Genomic DNA, 15,276 nt, shown 5'->3' with positions numbered 1-15,276 from the left:
TCACTTCAGTTTGTCCACTTGTTTGTGGATGATAGGATGTCGAAAACCTATGGTGTACACCATATCTTTTTATCACCTTAGCTAATTGATCATTTGCAAAATGAGTGCCCCGGTCACTAATAAGAGCTTTAGGAACTCCAAACCTTGAAAATAACTTTTTAAGAAAACGCACCACCACTCGAGCATCATTAGTAGGTAACGCTTGTGCTTCCGCCCATTTAGATACGTAGTCGACTGCCACCAGGATATATTTATTCCCTTTTGACATTAGGAAAGGTCCCATAAATTCAATCCCCCAAATATCAAATATCTCACAAACTTGAATATTATTTTGGAACATCTCGTTTCGGGATGTTATGTTCCCCGTCCGTTGGCACAAATCGCATTCTTTGACATATTGAGTAGCATCTTTAAAAATTGTAGGCCAATAAAAACCAATATCCAAAATCTTTTTAGCTGTATATTGTGCTCCATGATGTCCTCCAGTGGGCCCGCTATGGCAATGTTCCAAGATTCCCCGACTCTCTTTCCCGAACACACATCTTCGTATCATTCCGTTCGCGCAGCTTCGGAAAAGGTACGGCTCGTCCCAAAAGTAATACTTGATTTCTGAAAAGAATTTCTTCTTTTGTTGTTGGGTTAAGTCTTTTGGAAAGTATTCAGTTGCTAAGTAATTAGCTATATCCGCAAACCATGATACCTCTCCTGCTATCACCAAAAGATATTCTTCGGGAAAATCATCTCCAATCTCGTTTTCCTCTAATTCTTCCAAATGCGGGTTCTCTAATCTTGATAAATGATCGGCAGCCACGTTCTCCATTCCCTTTTTATCTCTTATTTCAATATCAAATTCTTGTAGAAGTAAGACCCAATGTATCAATCTTGGTTTCGCATCTTGTTTAGAAAATAGATACTTTAGGGCAGAATGGTTGGTGAAAACAATTGTCTTGGACAAGACTAAATATGGTCGAAATTTATCAAAAGCATATACCACCGCTAGCAACTCTTTTTCGGTAGTAGTATAGTTTTCTTGAGTCGGTTTCAAAGTTTTACTTGCATAATATAAATGCTTAAAATGTTTGTCAATTCTTTATCCCAAAACGGCTCCTATCGCGTAGTCACTAGCATCACACATTAGTTCGAAAGGAAGATTCCAATTTGAGGCTATCATTATAGGAGTAGTGGTCAACCTTTCTTTTAATAACTAAAATGCTTCATGACATTCTTTAGAGAAATCGAATGGGGATTCCTTCAAAAGAAGTTGAGTCAAAGGCCTAGTGATCTTTGAGAAGTCTTTAATGAACCGACGATAAAATCCCGCATGGCCAAGAAAGCTCCTTACCCCTTTTACATTTGTTGGAGGTGGTAACTTAGCTATTGTGTCAACTTTTGCTCTATCTACCTAAATCCCCATCCTTGAAACCTTGTGTCCTAAGACAACCCCTTCCTTTACCATGAAGTTACACTTTTCCCAATTCCGTACTAGGTTTGTCTACTCGCATCGTGCTAACATTAGATCTAAGTTGGATAAGCAATCTTCAAAAGAGGATCCGAAAACCGAGAAGTCATCCATGAAAACCTCCATAAATTTCTCGATCATGTCATGGAAGATAGCCATCATACACCTTTGGAATGTAGCAGGTGCATTGCATAACCCAAAAGGCATGCGTCTATATGCAAAGGTCCCACTTGGGCATGTAAAAAGTGGTCTTCTCTTGGTCTTGTGGGTCAATTGGAATTTGAAAATACCCTGAGAAACCATCGAGAAAACAATAGTATAGATGACCGGAAAGCCTTTCTAGCATTTGATCAATAAATGGTAACGGGAAGTGATCTTTGCATGTAGCATCATTAAGCTTTCTATAGTCGATGCAAACGCGCCACCCAGTTACTGTTCTTGTTGGAATTAACTCGTTATCGTCATTGGTAACCACCATCATTCCTCCTTTCTTCGGTACCACTTGCACCGGACTTACCCATGGGCTATCAGACATTGAGTAAATGATCCCAACATCTAATAGTTTAACCACCTCCTTTTTCACCACTTCTTGCATATTTGGGTTAAGTCTTCTTTGGCGTTGAACTACAGGTTTAGCTCCATCTTCTAGGTTAATCTTATGAGAACAATAGGCTGGACTTATCCCTTTGATATCGGTTATCTTCCTTGATATGACCCCTTGTCTTTTCTTTAGTACTCCCACAAGGCTTTCTTTTTCATGTTTAGCTAGATCAGAAGCTATAATTACTGGTTGTTGTTGGCCATCTTCAAGAAATGCATATTCCAGATGATCAGGTAGAATTTTTAGTTTAGATTTCGTGTTCTGTATGTTGAAAACGTCAAGTCCAGTGAGGGGACTCATTGAGTCCCAGGCAAAATTCGCGACTGATCGAGTTTTTTCGAATGGACTCGTCGAGTCGGTGGATGCTACTCGGCAAGTCGGGCTTTCAGCACTTCCGATCATTATATTCAGCTTCCTCGAGCAATCTCTCTATCTCCATCAGGTCTCTTTCAGCATCAAATTCATCTTCAAAGGTAATGATGGACTTATTTGGCTTGTCTTCTTTCCAATCTTCCATTAATTCTTCCAACATATCAACCGAGAATGTCGTGTCATCACTATACCTTGCATGCTTCATTGCTTGATCAACTCTAAATGTAACTGAATCGTCTCCCACCCTGAGGGTAAGTTTAGAATCTCGCATGTCTACTATAGCACTCGCGGTGTTGAGGAAGGGTCTTCCAAGTATGATCGGGACTTGAGGGTCCGCTTCCATGTCTAGTACTATGAAGTCTGCGGGGAACACAAACTTATCAACTTTCACCAATAGATCTTCACATATTCCCCTTGGAAATGTGACCGTTTTATTTGCTAAGTGAATTGCCATTCGAATTGGCATTTGCTCCGGAAGATTTAATTTCTTGAATAATGAATATGGCATGAGGTTAACACTTGCCCCCGAGTCAGCCAATGCATGTGTAGTTGCTAAATTTCCAAATTGACAAGGTATTGTCAAACTTCCCGGATCACCCTTTTTCTTAGGTAATTTGTTCAACATGGCAGCTGAACAATTTTCATTTAGGACCACTTTCTTCACCTCTTCCATCTTCTTTCTATTTGTAAGAAACTCCTTTAGGAATTTGGCATATTTAGGCATTTGTGCAACCGCCTCGATGAATGGCATATTAATTTGAAGGGCTTTTATGTGTTCCAGGAACTTTTGGTAATCAACATCGTGCTTTCTTGTATGGCTCGAGCTGGAAATGGCAATGGAGGCTGATACGGTTTAATATGAGGCTTGTTTGTAACGACCCAAAAATCAAGGGTAAAAATTTCATTTTTAATATAGCTAAAACATTAATACCATTTATTTCGAAAACATTAATACCATAATCCTTAATCCATTTTTAATATAGCTAAAACATTAATACCATAATCCTTATTTCTAAAACATTAATACCATAATCCTTAATCCATTTATTTCGAAAACATTAATATAGCTAAAACATTAATACCATTTTTAATATAGCTAAAACATTAATACCATAATCCTTAATCCATGCATGGGATAAAATGACCATTATACCCCTGGCCCAGTACGATCCAAGCATAGGCCCAAACCCAAAACAAAAGCCCAACACTAGGTAGGCTTTCCAAGCCCACTAGTGGCCCACTAATGGCCCAATTTGACAAATTGGGCCCAACTCCTCTAATGGGCCTTACCTTAAGCCCAAACATATTCCTGGCCCAAAACATCTGACTACTGATGGTCCACTAAGGCCCAATGGCCCAAAGTCCACTGCCTGGCCCAACCCGAGGCCCAAAACACTCCAAGCTCAATACTGACGAGTACGCAGGGCGTACTCCCTTGTACGCTAAGCGTACTAGCCAAATGCTGTGTACGCTGGGCGTACCTGCATTTACGCTCAGAGTACTCCCCTGTTAAGTCATTTTCCCATTAAGTGCTTAATACTCAGATCCAGAAGCTACAATCACAGATCCAAGTCCTCTTTAACGTCTAAAACCATAAAGTTGGTTACTTGATGGCTTTGCATGACCCATATAAGCTCAAACTCCAAAAATGATAAACTACTTCCATGGAAATGGTCTTAACTCATGCATGAACCCATAAAGACCTCCAAGATGGCAACTTTCTGCCTTAGGGACTCATCTAACACTGAGAGTGGCAACTCAAAGCCTAAGAATCAGATTTCAACCATAAAGTTCCATCCTTGGGACCAAAATGAACTAAAACTCACAATGGTAGATCTAAGAGATGAAAGATCAAGATCAAAGCTTTATACCTTCATCAAGCTGAGAATAAGTCCCAAATGCTAGATCCACAAGCTCCTCCTTGATTCCCATCTTTGTAACAAGTTCCAACTTCTTGAAATGCACCACAAACCACCCAAAATGCACCCACAAAGCTCACAACACTCTTGGATGAAGCTACCACTCGAAATTAGGGTTTAAGGCTCTGAGAATGAAAGGGAGGTGCACCCCCTCGGACTTAAGGTTCTTTAAATAGTGAGCCAACCCTAAAAATTAGGGTTTAGGGACTCTGAGCGTACGCTGGGTGTACGCCTCTCCGCACCCGCGACCATAAATCCTTATACGCTGGGCGTAACCCAACTTACGCTAGGCGTACCCAGCTAAACATACGCATGCATTCTTGGCATGCATGGGCTGCCTTGTCACAAAACTCCATTAAGGGCAAAAATTAACAATAACTTCAAAATGCCATAATTCCTTCATTATAAGTCCGTTTCCGACGAACTTGATATCCATGAAAAGGTGGCGGGAAGCCCTACGTTCCTAGCCGCACTCCCAAGCCTAAAACCTTCCATATAAACCCGAGACCCCATAAAATACCAAAACGCTTATACCCTGGGCCTCCGAACCCGCAACCGAAGTACTTTTCAAAATCGGGTGTTACAACTCTCCCTCACTTTAATTAGATTTCATCCTCGAAATCATTTCATACCATCCTCACGCCAAATAACTAAGGCCTCATTGCCACAGCCTCGAGCATACCCTAGCATTGATAAAATACTTCCCACTCGCAATACCCTGAGGCTTCCTAAAGAACAAAATCACCGATCAACTGCGACTACCGAATAATAAGCAATTCCACACACAGACCCCAATCATTGAAGTCGCTCCTACTCCTCTTGCTGCCACATGGCTGCTTTCCTGAAGAACAACTGGGGACCTCCCTGGTCCCAACCTGTCTGCCAACTGTCCGGAACACCGTCAGCCAAAACACACTCATCAGTCCCCTGCGACCTCCGCAGGATATCTCGTCTAACCTTAACTGCCCTATCTCCTTCAATCCATTTATCTATCTGATCGAGATAGGTTGACAACATGTCGCAACTGAATCCGACTCAAAAAGGGTGAATACTACCAGAATAGTTGTAGTGTTACATCATACCCAGTCTCCTTCGACCTGTCGTTTCCTGATTCCGACATGTCGTGGCTCTATTACGGATAGAGCTACCCGAGGCACATCACAATGGCTCAAACTACCATCAATACCAACCCATTCACCACCCTGGAATTCTGCCCTCGATGCCCTTGGCATATAGATGCCCCACATCCCATCTCACTGAAATAAAATCCTGCACTAATTCCGATTCGGAATCCTGTCCAAATCCGAATTGTTACTCCGCTCCTATCTAGAGATCCTCGAATCCGGATTTGTGTAATGCTCCATAACTTCCCATCATCCTTTACTCGACCGATTAATAAATACCCTTAGCCGATTCCCTGAGACTTCCGGTCTCGCACCCGGTCTAACCTACCCAGCCGTAGCCCTACAGAAACATGCACTACTCATTCACATGATCCTTTATCTCAAGACCCAACCGCTGGCTCAACAGTCTCTACCGGTTCCAACCTGAATTCCCATAACCACCCGGGCTCGCCCTCGGATGACTGATCGATCAAACACATCTGGTCCTGATCCTAACTAAGATGTGGCTCCCCCACAACCCTGCGAACTAGCCTGCCCTAGTCCAAATCACCTGAAAGGGTCCGTGAACGCTATGGCACCCCCACAGTCTTACAACACTCTCTACTGCTAGTGAATGCTACGGCTCCCCCGCAGTCTTACAACACTATACCCTAATTGACCATTAGTGAATGATATATCCCAACATCATCAATGACTTCAAACGCTTAAACGATGTCACGCTCATATCTCGTAGTCCAACGAATGGATAGTCTAACCAAACCTCAGCAATAACTCTCTCTCTTCCCTCGGTAATCCCGATGACTCTTCCAAACATAAAAACTAAGGCTACTGAAAACTAGACATAACTCCCTCGTCTAAGTCCTTGAACCAACCTCGAAGATGACTGGAGCAGGTGCACTCACTGCTCCTCCCTATGGGTAATCCCTGAAGACGCGGCCAAATCTGTTATACCCGTAACAACCTAAATCACTGAACAGATTCCGAAAACGACTTGGAGCAATCACGGTACATGCGGAATCCGCTCCGCGAGATACATCTGTCTAAAGATCTCTCAAATATTCCTCAACATGCAGAATGGCGTCTGACAACCCTTGCTAACCCAGAAAATAGTAGAAAACCGACCCGAGATCCAACTTATCACAATCCCCAAGCGATAGAAATACCCGATATCCACCGGAAATGGCCGAAGATAGCATATCCGCAAACCTCTGAAGGAATCCTGACCTCCTCCTCCTGTGATACCTCGACCACCCTGAGAACATGATGTAACACCTCATCCCGATTCCAATGACAATCCAAACCCTTGGAATGAAACTTCATTGCACAGTCCTTCCGCTAACTGGCTCACCACCGGAGTCGGGACCAAACCCTGGTCCCATGCCTGCGTGCTCATCCTCATTCTACAAAGCAGCTATTCCCACGATCAAGGCATAACCAAGAATTCTCCTTCCCATAAGCTTCTCAAAATCTCCAAGACTCTCATCGAGTATGGATCCTGTGCTTTCAGTAGTACGAGCCCAATACTACCTTCCACACATATTCATACTTTCCTCAACAATCCTCCTGAATCCTTTGAGTCACTTACTCCACAGATATACTAAATGTTTGCTAAACAGCAAAACAATCTCTACTGTAGCACCTCCTAGGCTCCCAACTTCATCGAACCGCCCCACTGAGCTCACTGGAGCATATCCTAGGCTTTCCTAGGTCCCCAACCTCACCCTGCCCTCAGCTGCTGAAAGATTCTCATTAATGTCAACTAGCTACCTCACGAATATAGCCACATGTAGCAGAGATAAGATAATCCTTCAAGTAAAAGACTCATCCCTAGAACGGTTAGACCCAGACGAGAGCTGCGCAAAGCACTTAATAGCTAACTCACATTAATAAAAGTCCTACAAAGCACAAAGCAAGCAACATTCAGGTAATCGGTAAATCTAACCAGCATACACTAGACAAATCAGTCTATCCACACATACATCCCGCAAGCAGGTAACACCTGTCGCTAACCTCATCCTAGGCTTCCCCTAGGGTAATCTCCGACCCACAAACTATCATAGAACATCCGGCCCATCTACCATAACCCATGCTGTCCACATCCACCCTCGCTGCCGGCTGCCTTATGCATGCAAATTATACACAGAACATGATCTAATAGACTGTCAAATAATAGACTCTACCCTAAGACCACAGGAAATAAGGTTAAATCAGCTATTCTAAGGCTATAAGATCCTAAACGTATACAATTTTCAAAACATACACATTGCAGTACAAATACCAACTATCATTCTCATTCCAGCATGACATCCAATATCCTCATGGCTACAAGCACCACATATCAGGCCAACCTATTGCTGACTACCCAACACTAGCATGCAAGTCTACCAGCTCATACAACATATACAAGCATCTCCCCTATCCCTAACTAGCATGCGATTCACAGATTCATAATCAAATCATAACAGATAACAAATGTGGGTATTCTGGGGAAACTTACTCGAGCTCGGCTGATTACATGCACCACACCCTTTCTTGTTTTAGAAATTTTTTACTTAAAACATTTTTCTTTTGAAAGCTTTACTGATCCTCAGTCTGAGTTCAGACACACCCGAAAGTATGTCCGAATCCCTCAAACCAAGGCTCTGATACCAACTTGTAACGACCCAAAAATCAAGGGTAAAAATTTCATTTTTAATATAGCTAAAACATTAATACCATTTATTTCAAACATTTCAAATCATCATTAAGTAAAACATTTATCAGAGTTCATCCCAAAATCATTCATTGCAGAAATCATAGGTGTGTACACTGCGATCAATCCGAGCTCTTCTTTTCCAAAACGTTGATACCAGAAACCAAAACTGTAAACCGTAAGCACAAAGCTTAGTGAGTCCCCCAGAGCATACCCCACACACAATCCACATAACACATATCATATTCGCCATAAAAGTTATCTCTACCGCATACCACATATTAATTAGCTATAAAAGGTACCTCTACCTCATAATACAGATCAATTAGCTACAAAAGCTGCCTCTACCACATATCACATATCCATTAGCTATAAAAGCTACATCTACCACGTATCACATATCAATTAGCTATCAAGCTATCTCTACCATTAGCCACAAAGGCTATCTCTACCGTCAGCCCCAAAGGCTATCTCTACTGTTAGCCCCAAAGGCTATCTCTACAGTTATCCATAAAGGCTATGTCTACCATTATCCACAAAGGCTATCTCTACTGCATATTATCACATATTCAAGTTATACACCTCTACACAACAAGTATACCACCTATCATAAAATGGGCCGGCCTTGGTGCCTTAGACCCATTGGTATGGTGAGAAGACTCACCTCGCACTGTAGAAGCTTCCCGCATGAATTCCTTAGTTGTTGCCCCGCCAGCTTCCCGAGATGTCACTACCAATCAATATACCCAATTAGTAATTGGGTCCCATACCATAATCCTCAATCCATGCATGGGGTAAAATGACCATTCTACCCCTGGCCCAATACGATCCAAACTTAGGCCCAAACCCAAAACAAAAGCCCAACACTAGGTAGGCTTTCCAAGCCCACTAGTGGCCCACTAATGGCCCAATTTGACAAATTGGGCCCAACTCCTCTAATGGGCCTTACCTTAAGCCCAAACATATTCCTGGCCCAAAACATCTGACTACTGATGGTACACTAAGGCCCAATGGCCCAAAGTCCACTGTCTGGCCCAACCCTAGGCCCAAACCACTCCAAGCCCAATACTGACGAGTACGCGGGGCGTACTCCCTTGTACGCTAAGCGTACTAGCCAAATGGTGTGTACGTTGGGCGTACCTGCATGTACACTCAACGTACTCCCCTGTTAATTTATTTTCCCATTAAGTGCTTAATACTCAGATCCAGAAGCTACAATCACAGATCCAAGTCCTCTTTAACGTCTAAAACCATAAAGTTGGTTACTTGATGGCTTTGCATGACCCACATAAGCTCAAACTCCAAAAATGATAAACTACTTCCATGGAAATGGTCTTAACTCATGCATGAACCCATAAAGACCTCCAAGATGGCAACTTTCTGCCTTAGGGACTCATCTAACACTGAGAGTGGCAACTCAAAGCCTAAGATTCAGATTTCAACCATAAAGTTCCATCCTTGGGACCAAAATGAACTAAAACTCACAATGGTAGATCTAAGAGATGAAAGATCAAGATCAAAGCTTTATACCTTCATCAAGCTGAGAATGAGTCCCAAATGCTAGATCTACAATCCTCTTTGATTCCCATCTTTGCAGCAAGTTCCAACTTCTTGAAATGCACCACAAACCACCCAAAATGCACCTACAAAGCTCACAACACTTTTGGATGAAGCTACCACTCGAAGTTAGGGTTTAAGGCTCTGAGAATGAAAGGGAGGCGCACCCACTCGGACATAAGGTGCTTTAAATAGTGAGCCAACCCTAAAAATTAGGGTTTAGGGACACTGAGCGTACGTTGGGCGTACGCCTCTCCGCACCCGCGACCATAAATCCTTATGCACTGGGTGTAACCCAACATACGCTGGGCGTACCCAGCTAAACACACACATGCATTCCTGGCATGCATGGGTTGCCTTGTTCAGGTGGGGGACTCGTCAAGTCCATATTTGAGACTCGGCGAGTCGGATCGGGAATTTGCGATTTTTCAGTTTCTGCTTCTTCCTCTTGTACCAACTTAGGATATTCTTTCTGAATAGGGGCCAGAGGAGTTATAATCTTCCCACTCCTAGTTGTCACGATGTTTACATGTGCGCCTTTCAGATTGTTTTCGGTATTACTAGGAAGTCCACCCGCTCGTCTCTCATTTATTTGTAATGCAAGTTGGCCCAACTGTTTTTCAATATTGAGAATGGAAGCTTGCTGATTCCTAAGTAATGTTGCTTGGTCTTTCATCATGATTTGGTGTTCCTTCATTAATTTTTGTTGCTCCTTAATTGCAGCATTGGTATCGTTGTGCCTTTTCTCGGATGCAACTGCAAATCTCATAAGCATATCTTCAAAGTCTGACTTCTTTTATTGCACCGGTTCCTCTTTTTGATAAAAACCTCTTCCTTTTTGCTTATACTTTTCCTCATTTGCCTTCTTGTACTCATCATAAGGCAGCCATTCTTTCTTGGGTTTGCGCCAATCATCATTATATCTATCACCGCTCGACTAACACACTTGTACTTTCCGGTTCCCATTCTCTTCAAGGTCACAGTCTTTAGTAAGGTGGGTGTAACGCCCATGTTTATAGGTTAGGCATTAATATTGACATAATGGTCTAGGTTAACCTTTGTGACTCATTTTGGAGAAATGAAAAGGAATTATGTGAATATTATGTGTTTTATGCTTAATTATTAGGGTTTAAATAATTAAGAATAAAAATGAGCGTCAAAAATTAAATTTTAGATAAAACCGATATCTATTAAGAAACTTGTGGTGGGCATGACAAGGATTACGGATATATAAAGAATGCCGAAATCCGAGTTATAACGAAGAAGTTATGACCTGTCGAAGTTTCGCAACAAACCGGCACGGTGCCGAATGTCGTAAAAAGTGAGTTTTTGATAAACTACTTTTTAGCCTTAGTAATCTAAACGAAACTCGTAGTATTCGTTAAACCGAGAAGTTCGATAAAAAGAACGCCCAAATCTGACTTCGTATGAGGAAGTTATGATTTTTCGAAGTTTCAGCTTAGCAGTAGACAGCTAAAAACTCGAATTTTAGATCGAGTGATTTTTAGCCGACACGACCTAAACGAGAATCGAAGGTCTCGTCATTAGTAGCACAACGGTAAAAAGTCTGACGAAAACGGATGTCAGATGAAGAAGTTATGAATTTTTAACGGATTTCCTGTCCCGGTCTGTTAAAAATAATAATATAAAAATTAAAGTCAAAATTAGCCGACGAAGTCTAAACAGAAGTTGTAGAGCGTAATTTTATCTATGCGTTCATATAAAGAACGTCAAAAACGGAGCTCGTATGCGAAAGTTATGGATTTTAGAAGTTTTGGCACGAAAAACGAGAAAAAAATCCCCAAAACCGAGGAATTTCGCATAGGTGGACTTCGGCCACGTGTCCTCGCCTCGCAGGTGCCATGTGTCCAAAATTCTGATGAGTCACCGTAGTCGTGGAAGCATCCGAGGAGTGACGCGTTTGCAGCCGAGAATCCGACGCGTGCCAGGTGACTCCTCAATCCGAAACCGCCTCACCTCGCCCCGACGCGTGTCGCACCAGCTGTCCGAAGCGGTCCAATCAGAAGCCTCCAGCAAGGCCCTCGCATGCGCAGCCATGTGCGAGCCCACGTGCGAGCCTTCCCTGCGATCCCTCGGATCTGCGATGTGTGGCTTCTTCTCAGCCGTTGGATCAGGAGGCTCGGCCCTATAAATAGGAGGGTGCGAGACCTCCCGGGTAAACTTTGAAAACTTGTCATTTTTAGCCATTTTTTCAATATTTCTTTCATTTCAACTTCCCTCGAAGCCCCGATATCAATTATAACCCCCGGAATACGCCACGAAGTGCCCGAGAAGCCCGGAAAATTTATCTTTCGATTTCGAAGCCCGACCCTTCGCAGAGCCCGGTTTCTCAATAAAACTCCCGGTTTTATTAGAAACGATCGTTTTAGGAAACGAATTGCTGCCCGATTTTCATTAAATCAGGTGAGTGTGTAGTTACTTTCACCTTACACATAGATATGAAGTATTTTACATAAAATACGTGCTCTGTGAATATTTATTGTTTGTTTATTTGAGTTGGATGTTGAAGGTGTGATTTATACATGTTTTTAAATAATTTAAACTGTATATGTATTTTTATCTACAAAAATGTTGGGTAAAACATGGGTAGATGAAATAATGGGTGTGTCATGATAGGTGAGTTGGATAAAGGAGATGATCAGTAATATTGATCATGAGTTGAGGGTGACTGGTGAAATTTGAGAGAATCACTTACCCAAAATGTTGGCCCCCGTCATTCAGCAGAGTAGGGATGACAACCATGGACTATTCTAGATGGTCTGTGGAACACTAGCAGGCCCGCAACCTATAAGTGTAATGAACTATATGTTCATTTTGAGTACTCTAAAAACCCATTGACATGTATGACAGGGGTGAATACTGTCAATAATACTGTCAATAAATAAGAGCTATGAATTTAGCCCCTGTTGTATAAACCCTGGTGATGGTGTGACCTTGTGTCTATTCCTTAGGATGAATCCTTAGGAAGGAGTGATAGTTGATTCTTAGGGTAAACCCTTAAGAAATAAATAAGATAATGGGGTTGGGGTAATTTGGTTGATTGATTGATGTTTAAGTACAATAAATTTATTTATTGTGGGTTGAAAACCCTATATGCTCACCAGGCTTCCAAGCCTGACCCACTCAGCTTTTTATGATTACAGGTAGTGGACCCCGAGCATAGTCGGATGATGATGATGAGTGATTTATGGATTATAGTCCAGTAGTTATAAATAACTGTTGTAAGGCTTATAATGTCTTGTTTATGCTTTTGATCTGTATCGGAACATGACATCCCGAGGTTTTAATATAAAAGGAAATTATATATTTCTTAAAGAAATGTTTTGATAAACATTATCATGTTTTATATTGGGGACCTATTCCGCAATATCTTTTGAAAAGATTTCTCTGATTTTATTTTAAAAAGCATAAATTAAATCGGTCTTTTCTGGCCGAGAAATTAGGGGATGTCACAGTTGGTATCAGAGCATTAATTTAAGCGAACTAAGAAATTGTAGGATTTCTAGACTTAAACTTAGAATGCTAAGTGATGATTGTGAGATGAGTGTCTACCATATTTTAGACACGAGCACTAGTTTATTTTAGGAAAAATGCCTAAAATGCTTTTATGTGCTAAATGTTTTGTGTTATAGCTATAATGATGCTATTATTTGTTCGGATCTATGGTCTGTTGCCGACCGGATCTGGAAACCTTATGTGTGTAGGATTCTAAACGTATGACTACGATATTAGAACTAACATATAAACGTTTCGGAGTAATAACGAAGATTTAACGTCTATCGAAATTAAAGATCTAAATTCACCTACGATTGGTGTATAGATCGAAATGGCGAGTACACGAAGTGAATTCGGAAACGATAATCCGCAGCCTGAGCCAATCACGATGACTGGGGTGCAGGCAATGGTGCGTACGATGTTGGATCAACAGATGGAAGAAACAAAACGTTTACTTCAACAAAGTAAGGATGAACTTACTGTGCCAGTTCGTCGGGCATCTGTTCTTGAGGCAACTATCTGGGTTGCTAAGTCTATTGAAGAAATGATCAATGACAGGACCGCCAACAAGATTGAAGTTGGCAAGAAGAGGAAATTTGAGGGGTCTTCAAGGCCCAACAAGAGCAACATATCCTCAAAGTCTGGTAAAAGAAGAGGTAGAGGAAAATGGTGCGGAAAGTGCAAAAATAAACACTCTGGGAATTGTGACGGGAAGGTGAGGTGCTTTAGGTGTGGAGAAATAGGGCATTACGCCAATCACTGTACGATTATCAAGAGGGTGTGTTATGTATGTAAGGAAGAAGGCCATATTTCTAAGGACTGTCCGAAGAAAAATGAAGTAACAAGGCCAAGTGCACCGCCAACGCCAAGGGAATTTCAGAATATCCTTAACGAAGCAATTAATAATGCTAGGAAGTAGAAGTAAAGACTTGATACCCGAAGATCAAGTTACGAAGTAATAATGTGAATAGTTACAAGTGGTTTAGCCTATTAGAGGCATAGTATAGGGTAAACTTGAACCTTTGTGTAATCGTTTCAAGGAAATAATATAAACCCTGGTTTTGTTATCTGATGAATGGAATGGTTGGTGTAATTCTTGAAGTTGTCCCAATCGTCTGGAATTTCCATCACCAACCAAGTTGAAGCAGAATTGATGATTGAAGATACGCATGGATGAAGTCCTAGTAGAGTCTAGGAAAATTTTATGATTAATTGGACACATTCGTATGTGTTAAATTGTTTTGTGATTTTAGGACTTGGGGACTGCGAGACAGTACTTGGGACGAGTATGAGTAGGTGTGAATAGTAGTAGAGATCTATACTATTGGAAGCATAGGACTCACACTTGGATCAGGGAAAGCCACAAGGTTACCAAGGAGCTAGTAATTGATTCCGTCTTATTCTAGTCTGTCGTTACCATCATTTCGGTAATGACTAAGAAGATGATTGTTATTCCGACCTTAGAGGTCATATCGAATCGAGTCCGACTAAGATGAGTTTATTATGTGGTGCAGAGAACCAAGTTCGATGTAGTATTTGACTTAAGCCAGAAGATTAAAGTGAGAAATGATCAAAGCGATCAATAGAAGTATCGCACTCATTGTTAAAGAAGTAGGTAGTTAGAAATGATACATGTTGAACTGTGATTGTATCACATTAGAACATGAAGGAAGGTATAGTTTGCTCCGAAATTTGTCCCTAGGAGATCTGAGTCGAAGTAGTGCAGTATACAATGAGAGATCATTAGAACATGACCCATCGGTCTGTTACAATACACGAAGGAAAATACTTATTCTAAGAAGAAGAAGGAGTCCTCAATAAGGATTTATTTTGTAACTCGAAGGTTACGATTGAAAGTCCTATGGAGATCTGAAGCTTTTTAGGATTAGCTGGATATTATCGCTAATTTATCCAAGGCATTTCTTCGATCGTGACTCCATTGACAGCTTTGACACACAAAGGAGCTGTCTATACTTGGAATAAGAAGCATAGGAAGCTTTGAGAAGTCAAAGAAGAAGTTATGTGAAGCACCGATT

The 15,276-nt window shown here is 41.5% G+C and overlaps 1 protein-coding gene across 1 annotated transcript; it reads right to left on the bottom strand.

The window, feature by feature from the left end:
* Positions 1 to 2,445: 2,445 nt before the first annotated feature.
* On the bottom strand, positions 2,446 to 3,183 carry LOC145129154 (uncharacterized). Its single transcript, XM_079063890.1, has one exon. The coding sequence runs from the start codon at positions 3,181 to 3,183 to the stop codon at positions 2,446 to 2,448; it is 738 nt and encodes a 245-aa protein (XP_078920016.1).
* Positions 3,184 to 15,276: the final 12,093 nt, after the last annotated feature.

Source organism: Lactuca virosa, chromosome 1 (genome assembly GCF_052849685.1).
Source record: "Lactuca virosa cultivar CGN04683 chromosome 1, Lactuca_virosa_CGN04683_v6, whole genome shotgun sequence".
Lineage (NCBI taxonomy): Eukaryota > Viridiplantae > Streptophyta > Magnoliopsida > Asterales > Asteraceae > Lactuca > Lactuca virosa.
This window is presented reverse-complemented; position numbering and strand designations above follow the sequence as displayed.

Excerpts from the sequence above, each read along its gene's own strand:
- LOC145129154 (XM_079063890.1), bottom strand. The coding sequence starts at position 3,183 with ATGCCATTCATCGAGGCGGTTGCACAAATGCCTAAATATGCCAAATTC.